The 13,481-nt window shown below is 40.1% G+C and overlaps 1 protein-coding gene across 12 annotated transcripts in view; it reads left to right on the top strand.

Annotated features, from left to right (window-relative positions):
* The window catches only part of mtd (mustard), an 80,328-nt gene that overhangs the window by 15,222 nt on the left and 51,625 nt on the right, over positions 1-13,481 (top strand). For 4 of the 12 annotated variants that reach the window (NM_143760.4, NM_001260001.2, NM_169039.5 and 1 more), the window contains exons 1-2: positions 11,375-11,557; positions 12,097-12,234. The exons of 1 other annotated variant lie outside the window; for it this stretch is intronic. Coding sequence is in view for 4 of the 11 variants with exons in the window: in NM_001144536.2 (NP_001138008.1) it covers positions 468-817 (350 nt within the window). In the remaining 7 variants the exon portion in view is untranslated. Of the gene's footprint in view, positions 1-161; positions 818-11,374; positions 11,784-12,096; positions 12,235-13,481 lie in introns of those variants that run through there. 7 more of the 12 variants (NM_001144536.2, NM_001144537.2, NM_001260000.2 and 4 more) reach the window with 5 other exon arrangements.

The raw sequence follows: 13,481 nt of genomic DNA, 5'->3' as shown, positions 1-13,481 counted from the left end.
ATAATTAATTGCCCAGCACCATTTTCCATACCCAAAAACGATAATCCCAACGAATGTTTGTCTCTAAGTGTCGCGAATGCCAAGTCCATATTTTAAGAATCGTTTTTCTTTACTGTTTTCAACTGTGATCTTTTCGATATTTTTCTTTGGTACATGCCTAGCCCCTCGAATAGCCAACTTTTACACACCGTTAATACTTTTTGGCTCTATGTGCAATTTAAATCTCAATAAACTCTCCACCTAAGCAACAAAGTTTAACTAAAACCAAGATATCAAAGCAAGTTCAACTCGCTCGCTCGTTTACTTCATCTAATACCCAATACAACCGAAAGCAAAAAAGAGAAAGCAGCAGCTAATTGGCTCCAATTGAACTAATTGTTTTATGCTTCTAATTGTTTTATGCGAAATTCTTATCGATAACTAACCGCCAAACCAAACCGCTCAATCCAAATTGAATTCGATCCGTAATGTCGCGCGAAAACTCGCCTCGCCACGGCTCCTTCCGCCGCACTCTCAACAGCAGAGATCCATCGGCAGGGGCGCCGGGCTCAGGATCCGGATCGGGACCGGGATCGCCACACCACCAGCAGTCCAACCACCAGCACTACCAACACCACCACCACCACCACCACCACCACCAACCGCCGATCATGGAGCACGCCGGCGCGCCAATCTCCACGTCCGCCTCGAACATAGCCACCGTGCTGGAGGACGGCGAGAACCAGCAGCTGCCGCCCTTGACGGGATCGGGACCTAGTCGCCAGAGATCTCTGAGGGATCGGCTCAAGGACGGCATCACCGGCAGCTTCTCCTGGCAGTAAGTCTCGCCCAGATCGTTTGAAGTTCCGATGCTTCTTCCTCACCACTTTTGTTCGAAATTTACTACCACTCTTTTCAACGCTCCCGATTTTGAAATTCTTTGAATTCTTTTCCGTAGACCTATTTTCCCGTAGTCCAATCTCCTCTGTATGTTAAAGCTTTCTTTCTAGACTTGAATTCGATTTAGTTAGTATCCACACGATTTAAAAATGCACAACGTATAAGTAAGCAATTGAAATCCAAAAATTACTCTGGCAAGGGTGCAGGATTTATCACTTAGCCTGCACAGCACTTTTTGTATAAAACCATCAACTAAAATCCAAATTTTTACTAAACTTAAATTTAGACCCTATTCAATATTGGTACACATTTGGTAAGTGCGAGTCGCAGTTGACTATTATGAATCAAGAAGCTGTGAAAAGTGGAAATTTTAAGAATTCTTTTATTTTCTTTTTGGAATATAGGTAGGAAATAATAAAATCAACAAATTAAAATACATATTTTATTACTTGTACTTGTGGTTTCAACTTCATAGCTTCAAAAAGTCCTCAAATCTCACGTACGGATACTCATACATACGGACAAACAGACGAACGGACATGACCAGATCAACTTGCTCGGATGAAGAATATAAATAGTCTGCAGGAAATGCGTTATCTTAATTAATTATCTTAAGTAATTATCTTAAGTTTATTGGAGCACACCAAAACAAACTTTGGTAGATTTTGTACGAGTTTATTGGGAAAAATACTTTTGGGATTTAATTGGGATCATCATTTATATTATGATTGATACAAGTGCATATATACTTTAGTTACTATATTATGTACTTGATTATTTGATATTTGATATTTATCTAGTGACAGCAGTAACTTATCAATAACTCCAACACAGAATGGAATCAGATTAATTTCTTATTTAACAGAATATTTATCAGATAAGTTCCTTATTTATTTGATGATTGGCATTAGCTTAAATACAACAACGTTGAAAGCGAAAGATGAAACACAATACCACAGACATTAAAAAAATAAACTGTAACTAAAACAAAGCAGGTGTGAACTTTTTACAGACATAATGAATCACAGGTCATAAATCAATTAAATTTGACAATTTCATTTTGCAAGGCTCCTTCGTCGTCCCAAAGGGAACTCAAGCGCAAATAATCACCCAAAATGGCACGAAAAATTCCATAATTCATTTAAATAAAAATACAAAAATATATACTAAGGAAGGCAACGGACAGGGAAAGCGAGAGATCAAGACGATTTTACTTGGTGACGGATTGGAAGGGTGACATAATCCAAAATAATGCATTCCACTTCACAATTGAGGTAGAAAAAAAAGCACAGGTGACAGCACATGGAAAACCGAATTTACAAACATGAAAGAAAAATCGTTTTACTTAAAACATATATACAAAATACTTGTTGTTGTATGAAATCCGTACACTTATATTAAAAATCTTTCGTTCCGTTCAAAGGAACAATATATAGACCTATTTATTTAATTTCACCAACATATTCTGAACCTTTTACTATCTTAATAGTTTTAAAAAACTTTTCCCACATCAGCAAGGATTTTCCAAAACATTTCCATACGTCAAAACAGCAGAGAACAAAAAGAAACTTGCAATTTATTTGCAAAACAATTGAAGCACGTGCGACGGACCTTGAGGTCATCATAGATGGCCCTCCCCCCCTTCGAAACTATTCCCTCCGATCCCACAAAAAAGTTATTGTTATAAAGTCAGTTCAAAAGTTGGGCTAACAACAATGATTTGGCAAACTTTTTGGACATTTCATTTGGTGGGCTGACAAGGGAAGTAGGTTGGCAATTTTCGCCGTTGGCCAAGTAAAAGGAAAAGTTCGCATCGAGCTGAGCAATTTTCCACGCGGCGTATAAGTAATATTTATTGTTCTAATAACTTTCACTTTATGTTCGGCTGTGTCATTTTCATACATACAGCACTTTTATACAGACACCAGCGTAGTTATCGTCAGCAACGTCGCCCGAGCAATTTGACCTTCAAAGTTTGCCAGCAACTTACACTTCCACTCCATCCCCCACCCACCCCAACCAACGGTGCATTATACCCCTTGATCACTTGTATCTTGTATCTGGCACTCCTCAAACTCGTTCTGCGCACAGACAGCAGCGACTTCAGATTGTATCTGAGCAGTTCCTTTAACCACTTTAAGCTGGTAATTTACAACCTTGAAACCCTCTTCAGCTGGCCTTGTTTCTTTGTTTACCTGCTGCTGCCCGGCGGCTTCCTATCCCAACTCCTTTTCATTTTTGTGCCAGGTAAAAACGTTCGCCTTTGTTGGTTTCATGCCGTTTTTGGCGACTTTTCATACCTCGTACTAGCAAGCAAAGGGGTATGCCCATATACTCTTTTTTAAGCTAGAACTATCTGTTGATTATTTTAAAACTGAAACCTCAGATATTTCAGTTGTTAATCCTCATTATTTATGCTACGATGCTTTTTGGAATAGAAGCTTAAGTGAAAGGGTTGAAAATATGTTTTAGTAGCATTCCCCCCTTTAATTTAAATATCCGCATATCAACTCCACCTTGACCCGTTCTTTAAGTTCGTGTGACTGTCAGATCGAAACTCGATCTGGTCTTGAATTCAGAGACGCCCACACACGATCGATTCACTCATTTCGATCAAATGGTTATTGGTTATTTCAGGAGCTTGCGACTTTTGTTTTGCCACAAGCCCAAGTGGCCAAAGAGAACAGTGCCTATAAAAGCATAAAGAAGAGAGACAGTCGCGCTGTTTGTTTGCCGATTGCTAATGCTGAGCAAATACTTTCGACGGGCCCCCGCAGATTGTTCATTCAGACGGGCCAAAACGGCATGCGAATCAGCCAACTTTCGGATGGATGTGTAAACGATTTGTATGCGCCGGCATTAGGAACTATGGCGATGCCGGGCACGTCCCGGAGCGCAGTGTTGCTGGCTGATAATAACGCTTCATAATGGCCAAAACGATGTTGGAAATGGATGTGTGGGCGTTTCCCCCGAAAGCTGTTGACTGACTGTCATTCTGGCAGTTGAACTAAATCCTTTTCCGCACAGGCTTACGAAAAACAGGCTAAAAAAATTAGGTTCGAGAAATTCGGAAACTTCAAACTGTTACCACAATAATAAGTAAAAAGTATTTCTTATAAAAGATACTTAATTGTATCATATTCCTCCTTCAGCATATTTAGAACCTGTATACCTTTTTGGTCGTGGATTTTATTTTTTATATAATTGATAGGTAATTTGAAGTAATTTTTGAAATGTAGCACCATTTTTTTTAGTGCAACTCTCGCTGACATTGACAGCAAATAGCAGTTGACCCTGAAAAGGTGCACAAGAAAATCTCCTTTTGTGCACCCCTTTCTACCCCTCTGCCCGCTAAATGGCTGGCAAATTGTGTGGCCATGTGTGTGCACATGTGTGTGCATGTGTGCTCCTGGCCGAAATTGCAAGTGTGTGTGTGGCGGAGTCCAAAGCGTTTCATGTTTGACTTTCACTTGCAGCTGTGACGAACTGCAACGCTCGCTGCGCTTGTCAGCAAAGCTGACACTATGCAACAATCCAGCAACAGAAACAGCACCGGCAATGGCAACAAATGGCAACGAGCACTCGTTTGTTAGTGCGGATCATGTCGTTGGCGCCCGACATGGTTTTGGCCATAATTTGCATCGATTGCACAGTGGTCGAAAGTCCGAGGTTGTAGGCTCAGAAATAAGAAGTGTCCTTCTATATGATTTTGAGCAGTTGGCCAGAATAGTCTTTAGTTGCTTATTTTTAGTGGGCGAAAAATAATTTCAAAAATATTTGGAAAATTCCAAATAATCTTATGTCGCTCATTCTTTTTATAGAAAACTTTATAGATAGATAAAACATATCCATTGAAATTATCCAAAAGAGTATCCTGGTTCATGTAATCTTTAGGAGGAATTTCGATACGGCCCACCATCTGATTTAAAGACTGTCATCTTATGATATAATAATTGATGTGTTGGCCCTATTTACACGCGCTAAACCTTGGGGCACATTATGTCTAATCCTTCGCCACAGTGCCTGCCGATGGGAGCACTCATCCGATGAGCATATCCAGCCCGCTCGTGTTTGGGCTTGTTGCTGTGGTCTTGTCTTCGCCGAGGATAAAATGCAACGTCAATGTTGTCCACTGCCCCACCCTTCGTCTCCTGCACATCCTGCTCCGCCTGCTCACAAATTTTCATTAGTGTTATGCCGCCGTCGTTGTTGTTGTCACTGATGTCGTGGCCTGTCGCTGGCAGCTGACTGTTTCTGCTCCTCGTTCTGCTCCTGCTGCACGGCAGCTTCGACGTGGGCGTTGCCGTAAACGGTTATGGTGCTTGCGTTTTTCATAACGATTATGAAATGACGCCTCATGAAAGTAATGGCAATCGAGTCAAACAGAAGCCAAGCTGCCGCCTGTCCCAAGCGGCTCATGCGCATTCAAATACATTAAACGTGGCATTTTTAATATGCCGTAATTGCTTGAATTAATTGCCATCGTGCAAATTCTGCTGAATTAGCCGCCATGGTGGGGGAGGAGTATCTTATTTAAAGTGCACACATTACAACTAAAACTAAAACGTTTATGATACACCTAAATCCGAAAAACTCGAAACACTCAGTTGGCGCAAACCCCTGATTTCCTTTTGACTCGAGCTATCACCTCGTAAATCAAACTCATCGCTCGGCGTTAAGTTTCACACTCCGTGACGCTCGTGGCATTATAATCGCCTACAACAGCCGATAATCCCTGAATGACAGTACCTATATATATGCAGCCCCTAATAACAACTGTAAGGTGCGCTCGTTGGCTTATTTACGATCGAAGAAGAATTGCATTTTTTCTAATTACCAAAGCGCCCCCATGCCGCTAATTATAGCTATCAACTTACTATATCCAATACTACAAATATTTCAGTGCACAGGGGAAAAGATTTCACAATTTCAATTTGCTTGTGGTTTCCTCGGAATCGTTGTATTAAGAAGTGCAATTACCGAAAGACTTGCCACATATTCTACAGGAAAATTCGGACGAATGTACTCGAATGTTCAGATACTGTATCTGTATCTGTGCACATGTGTGTGGGCCACTGCTGTCTGTTGGCATGGGCAACATGTTGGGCCGACAGTCGCTGACACTTTGTAAATAAACAATTTTTGTATTCTTTTCATAAATTGCGACGAATTAAATTTGTTATCTAAGCACAAGACATGCAAATGTATGCGTACTAATGTAAGTCAGCGCCGAACAAAGGCAAATGCACTCAGCCAAATTGTGCGCATTCATTTTTAATAACGGCGAGAAAATTTCGAAATGGCTTTTAGGGACTTTAATGTGCTGCTGAATTTGCTGGAATTATTTATGGCCCCAGAGTAATTTTCGCAAATGGCAAAGAAGTGTATGATTAACGAACTTGTGAAGGCTTATGAAGGCCCTGAATCCAACCCAATAAATGTCAATTAAAAGTGATTTAAGTCAAAGGAAAGGGCACTTATTTTTCTTTCTCAGCATGTGTGTGTGATTGCTTAATCGATTTTCACACCCTTTCCTCCACTGTCCGTTTCAATGCCACATGCCACATGAGCTGCCCCACCAATCAATTTGGCATTCAATCTACGAAATTGCTCACATATATCAATATAATTATCTGTCATTATTGTTCGGGCGAGCACATTATGCTATCGATTGTCTCGCATCTGTGTTTTGATGTTCGTGTCGTCGTCCTTGCTAATCGAAACCAGCATTATGATTTGCTTTACAAATTTATTGCTTTTGAAATCGGCCTAAACATGTGGAATTAAGCGCGGCACGGCAACGCAGGGGAGCATTAACTAGGATGTGGGCAACAGGCGACCCGGGGGATTGACATTTGAGCCCCGTACCCAATATGACTAAGCAGCTCAATTAGTTTATGGACACAATGATTTATTGACAGGCGACCTCAAATACTATATGTACGCGTTCTATTTGAAAACACTCTCCGCTTTCCGTTTGGATCGCGGAAAGATTGGATTCGGTGTTTATCAATCTCCTCCTACGCAGTCTCATTTGACTTTATTTAATTATAATAAATCCACGGCCAACTTATCGCGCTGGCTACCTGATATGTGCCAGTATTTATAATGAGCCACCACCACCCATTTAAAGCAAAGAAGGCCGCCGATAAGGAAACCAATCCTCCTTACCCTCCGCCGAATCTCCATTGTAAGTGCGGGGAAAATTCCAGCCAATCACAAAATCTATCTATGTGCTAGGCTGACCTTTTCGAGAATAAAGCGAGAATACTTAGGTAGAAGATGCATATTTGTTTTCACTGCTTGCACACACATAAATATTTGATTTGCAAGTCAGTAATGGAAAATAACCAAGATTTGAGAGGCATACAGTTGACATGATGTGCATCATGTACACACACACAAATTTTCCAGAGATTTCTAAAGAATTTCTTTGCAACTGAATCTGTATCTCATTACTAAGCTGCTAAGATTACCAAAAATTTATTATGTACATTTATTATATAGATTTTGGTTATTTACTTCATATCCGTAATATATGTACGTTGTGGTCAAATAACCATTTATACTTTAAAGTACTACCTTATCGATTTTCTACCCTCCCAGACATTTCCATTCGGCCATTTCGGCGATACATCATCATCTTTTAAGTCTTGTGATTCCATGATGGGCCATTTATAACAATTCGATTGCATGCTAGCGGAATCGGAATCGAAATCGGAATCCTTGTTGTTCTGCTAATTGATCTTACGCCTCGACTCGTAAATAAAAATCCAATATTTTATTAAAAAACGAATTGTTTACCTTGTCTTCGGCCTGCCAAAGTTGGTGCCACATAAACACAAGAACGGGGGCTAGATTAAATAAGTAAGAAAGAGTATACCGCGCCTGACATTGACCCCAATTACCGCGTGCCCCATGTGCTGAAAAACCGTTGGAGAAATACGAAAAATATTGATAGCATAATAACAACCATTGCTAACTTATTATTCATATGCCCCCCAGGGGGAAAACAACAGTTTTTTGTTTGCGTTTTTGGCGAGTGAACTTAATGTGCAATACAAATTGATTGACTGCATAATTGGAATTGAAATTGAAATTGAAATTGAATTTTCCACCAGCCGGACAATAATGGATGAATATTTAAATGTTCTATGACAAATGTTTTAGCACGATCCCCAATCCCATCCTTTCCCCCATCCTCCCCAATGGCAAATGTCAATGTGTCTGTCACTCCTTTGGCAACTCGATTTCAATATCGGTTTAGGTCTAGAATTTATGGCCGCGACAGCAGCCTTTGACACTGTTTTTGAATAGAACAAATTCATTAATTGGAATCTGGTTTTGTTGGTTGTTATGCTTATTGAATGCAAAATGGAGCACTGTTTCACTTGAGTAACGAGCTTACTGACAGCCGCAGATTTTAAAATTAACAATTCAATTTTGTTGGCCCAACAAATGCATTAGATACGCTTTGAAAAAAGGTTTCACTTTACTTATGTAACCCGATGTAATTATACCAAAATCCAAACAATATTCACCGAAATCATTCGATTGCGGAACTCGAGTCCCTTGCAATTTAAACCCCATTAATTCTGTCATTTAATTGTTTTGTTTTCAATATTCTGTGCTGCATTTTGAATACAGAGCATTTAAGAATCCAGGCGAATTCCGGCACGTTTTAAAATTGCTTTGCGATTTTTAAGGCACATTTATTCATATGAAAAATCAAATGGCGCGCCACAAGCGACCGATTTGATTGAAAAAGCCGAATCGAAAAGTAAAGCCGACATCGAATTGAGTAAACAAATAAAAATTTCATTCACAGCGCCAGAATAGCCGTTAGTGCATCCATATAAATTCTATTTTTATGCATGAGATCAATTAAGTGGCAAAATGAAAAGTAAACACAGAGGAAAAACCAAAGGACCCATTCATTCAGCAGGGAAGCGAACCGTTTAGCCGGGACCCAAACCTGGTTTTTCGGGTTAGTAGGTGGGGTTGACGATGGGGGGATACTTTCAGAAATGTTGGGGTCTAAGGCCCAAAAATGTGAGTTTTTTAACTGCCGACGGCGACAACGAAATCGTTTGAATTTTTCCTCATTTCAACGAAATTCGCATTTTCCTGTCAAGCCGGTTTCCCAGCCTTTTTCTTCGCTATGCCGCCGCCGACTTTTCATTATTGGACCACACCAGCACACACATGCCGTTGCCATTTGGCCATTTGGCAAGCCAAACCACTTGCAACCTGGCTATTTTTAGCAGCTGCAACAAAAAGCCGTCGTTTTAACACTGCGGCCAGATACTTAGCCATTCGGATTTGGCAGTACCTTCCGCCATTTTCCGGGGATACAGCCACCAACTGGGGAGTGGAAAATTCAGCGAAAATTAAGAAGTACACGTTTTTTTTTCTCTACTCTGACTTTGCATATTCAACAGCTCAGAGACAGCGGACTGAGCACTTTGCCTGTTGGATGAAAACTATTTTTAAGCTTCAATCGGTTCGCAAAGCTGAGCGGCGAAATTGCCATTCGTTATTTAAATGAAGCTGCTTAAAAGGGAGTATTTTCACTACTGTTCAACAGCCAAAAGAGAGTTTCTTTTTATGGAAATCACCCGGAGAAAACTCAACCCCCCTGAATGCTAATCAAGGGTATAAATAAGATAGTTGTTTGCAGGACGAGAAGAAATATAAAAGGTGAGTTTTCACAAACACAACATTTTTTCAAAATAAAGTTGGAGTGGCGTTAGTTGGCTTATTCTAGTTCAATAGCACCAATGGCTAATTACAGGTTTGTCTTTACTTTTGCCAATAGCAAAACCAAAACACTACACTGTCAATTCTTTATGGCCATAGAGCCAATTAACATTCGGAGCTGAGTTCGTGTTGAAAGCAATGAGTTGGCTGTTTAAAGTCAAGATTCTTTAAACAGGTTGATAAACCTCCGATTGGTAACATTGGTTACCTCATACTTTACTTCGAAATATCTTAAACTTCACCCACTAGAATTATTCAAAAACTTAGAAATTGCTTCTACACTTTGCGAAGGTGGTGTTGTATGATTCCTACCTCACCTGCGACTGGTTTGATTAGAGACCCTGATAAGCTATGCTTATAGCCATAGCGTTAGCCATAGGTATAGCCATGTGCATAACCATAGTCATAGATTTAGTCATAGCGCTGGCAATACATGCGATTGCGTTTTTTAGTGGCCCCCAAGGCGCATTCAAAACATTTACATTTTAGTTCAGACAATTTATGATTGTGTAATAATATTGAAGGCTGAAAATTGTAATCGTCCGAGTCCGAAAAACTGTAAATAGTCAGAGGGGGGGGGGGGGTGAAGATGGAGGGTGCGAACGGGACGGAGAACGAGCGGCAGCTAAATGATGTTGCACTTTTTCTGATTTCGACGAGTTGCGTACTTTGAAATTTGCATAATTCGCAATTCGAGCCCAGTCATGCGTCTTAAATGAGGCAAAGAAAGAGGAAAAAGTCAGAGGTTGCAAGCTAAATGGAAGAAATGCCCAAGGTCGGATTGTAAATTCTATTTTTTCTGTTTCTCCGCGTTGAAATGCAGTTCACCTTAGGGCAAATTCTCTGGGCAATTGCTGCGGCCTTGGCGGTAATTTCCTTGTCAGGTGAAAAACACAGGTGGCAGGGGGTTGGCCAGATAATTGTACCACTTTCACCCCCTCAACAGTGACCTACATTAAAGTTGAGGAAATGCATTTGCCGCCGAGGAGCTGGGAGCGAAATCAAATAATTACAGCGGCGTCACATGGCGTATGAGTAATTTAAATGAAATTACAAAGTCGCCGCAGCTGACTAACCTCCAAAAAATAATAGCAATTGCAATTCAAAACAAGTTCATTGCACATGCGCCCCAGCATTAGAAGCAACAAATCGAATGGGAAACGTACCGAAACTTTGATACCCTTTTCGGATTAGATGATGATATAGATGGTATCTAGCACTGCTACAAATACTAAATAATCGAACTGAACCCATTTGAACGATTTTAATTAGTTACATTTTATTACTTGTAACTTATCTACTCTGTCTATCTACTGTTCAACTGTGATAAAGTTAGAGTATCTTTCAAGATCCTCTGCCATGGTGTCAACACTCCTGGAAAGTGTATTAAAATCAATCGGCAGTCGTACGTTTCGCTGGCAACATGTGTCCAAACATCGCCAAGTGGAAGTGGAAATAAACGGAAATAAGCCAAACTCAAGCAGGTTTAGGTTTTTGGCCTGCAACAAAAACAAAAACGAGTTTGTTGCAGCACATGTGGATGTGTATGTGTATGTGGATGTGGCTGCCCCGCGAGACACGACATATGGACATATTGCTTGTAACATTTATACAAATGTACTCTGTTCGCTTCATAAAGTTAGAGTATCGTGCATGTTGCCCCGCAACATGTGCTCTCGCTGGCAACATGTGTCTAAACATCGGTAAGCAGACAACTTTTTTGTGGATCGATTCGATCAGTTTAAGTTTTCCATTTGCACCGAACGCAACGCAAGTAGCTCCCACAAAATCGGAATCAGCCGAAACGAAAACGGAACACAAATAACAGAACGCGCGCGCTCAAAGTCAGTGCTTGATACTAAGATATAGCACAGATATACTACATACATATGTATGTGGAGCATCGGCGATAAATATTGTAAAATTATTTTTAAAAATATGTTCGACTCGTGTGCGACTGTTTGTGCGACGCCGACCAACGCAGTCCGCAAATTATTTTTCTGCACTCATTTCATTTGGCGATTGTCCGTTGCAATTCGGCCATTGGTGTCCGTTTTCCTGGCGAAAGAAATATATTAAGTTGTTTAATTTAACATCCGTGCTCGGGAATTCGCTATAACAGCATATACACGAGAGTTTTTTAAGTGAGAGCGAGATTTTTCTGCAAAAAATATTAATGCAACTGTAAATAACATTGCCCCCCACTTTTGTTTTAAATGGCTTAAATTTAACGCCCTGTCAAAATTGAGTTTAACATTAAGGTCATTTGAGTTCAAAAAGTCCCTTGCAAGCAAGCAATTAATCGAAAGCATACATGTTTCAAGGCATTTAATTTAAAGTAAATTACGCGGGGCATTCTCACAATTGACCAAATTTTCGCTGAGTCTCGGACTCCCAAAAATTCCGAGTGCATAAAAGTAATTATAATTATACTAATTCAACCACAAATGTCCACAGAATATACAAGTATAATTGAAAATATAAGTGTACGCGAGTGCCAATACTGTGAAATCAATACGAATGAGAAATGTGACTAACCAATCAAAGGAAAGCAATTGTGCCAAACCTCGTTGAAAGACAACAAATTAAAAAAAGGTATAGAAATATTTGCAACCATTTGTGATGCAAATGGTAATGGATGCAAAATAATCGTAATTAATGGCTGCGCTTGCAATTTAATTTTTGGCCCAGCTTGGCTTTAATTTCGTCTCTCTGCTTCTCTCCTTCGCCATTCTGTTTTGCGATTGCTTTAGGCGCGGCTTGCGGTTTTTTCGGATTCTTGGTGAAGCGAACGGTTTTATTTTAGTCGCTTGGCTTAGTAAACCGTTCTAATCGGCATTATTCGCAGATTCTTTTGGCTTTTTCTTTGTTCGTCGCTTATTTGGCTTGCCTTTCCAGCTGCGAAATAGAAGCAACTTAGTTTATTATATTCCTCAGCTGCAGGTCATGACATTCGTGAAATATCTTTTTGTTAGTGCCTATTATTGCTTACGACGACTGGAAGCAGCAAAGAAAAAATATAAAAAACAGCTGACCACGTCAAAAGAAACCAATGAAAAAAAAACTTGGCCAACAATGACGAATACGGCGAACACAAAAGCAAAGACCTACGCCTAATTTAAGGTCATCAGCACAGTAAAACAACAACACTGGCAATAAGCCGAGGAAGAAGCAGCATTTACTGCTTATGGCTACGAAAAAAAAAACTAAAGTCGCCGGCGTCTCTGATTTTTTCTTCGGATTTTCTGATTTTGTCTATGGCCCTTCCATGCCATTTGCGTGGAGAATTATCGGGCAACGGCACAAAAAGCCATGATTGCACGTACACCAATGCACTCGCGTTCGTGTTCGTACATCCCAAATAAAACAGTAACAGTTGCTGCTCCCCCTCCCAAAAGCTCAGCTCATTTGCCTTCTCGGTTTGAACAGCAAAATGGAAAGAAAGCCCCTAGAAAACAGTGATGATAGTACTGTAGTTAAACCAGGTTTCCAGTATTTAACCATTGTATCCATTTTATATATCTTAAATTTCGTATACTTACCATACATACATACTTACAAGAAGATAAAAGCTTAAATAAGTAATTATTATTAATAATTATTGATACCTAAAGAAGTTTCCAAACTCCCAACCTATCTATGTAGATCCAAACCAGTTTCGAAAATCCGGCAGACTGAAAGGCGACTGTTGCGGATGCTTTGGTTTTCCGACGAGAAAAGTGGAAAAGTGGAAGGCAGCCCCACTCGAGATAATCGATGGCTTTGGTCTTCTCTCTCGTGCGCTTGTTTATGTTTTTTATAAATAGCTCAAAAAATGCGTAAAATGAGCAGGCAAAAACAAG

The sequence above is a fragment of the Drosophila melanogaster genome, chromosome 3R (assembly GCF_000001215.4).
Source record: "Drosophila melanogaster chromosome 3R".
Taxonomy (NCBI): domain Eukaryota; kingdom Metazoa; phylum Arthropoda; class Insecta; order Diptera; family Drosophilidae; genus Drosophila; species Drosophila melanogaster.
Note: the sequence above shows the minus strand (reverse complement) of the source record. Positions and strands in the feature narration are given on the sequence as shown.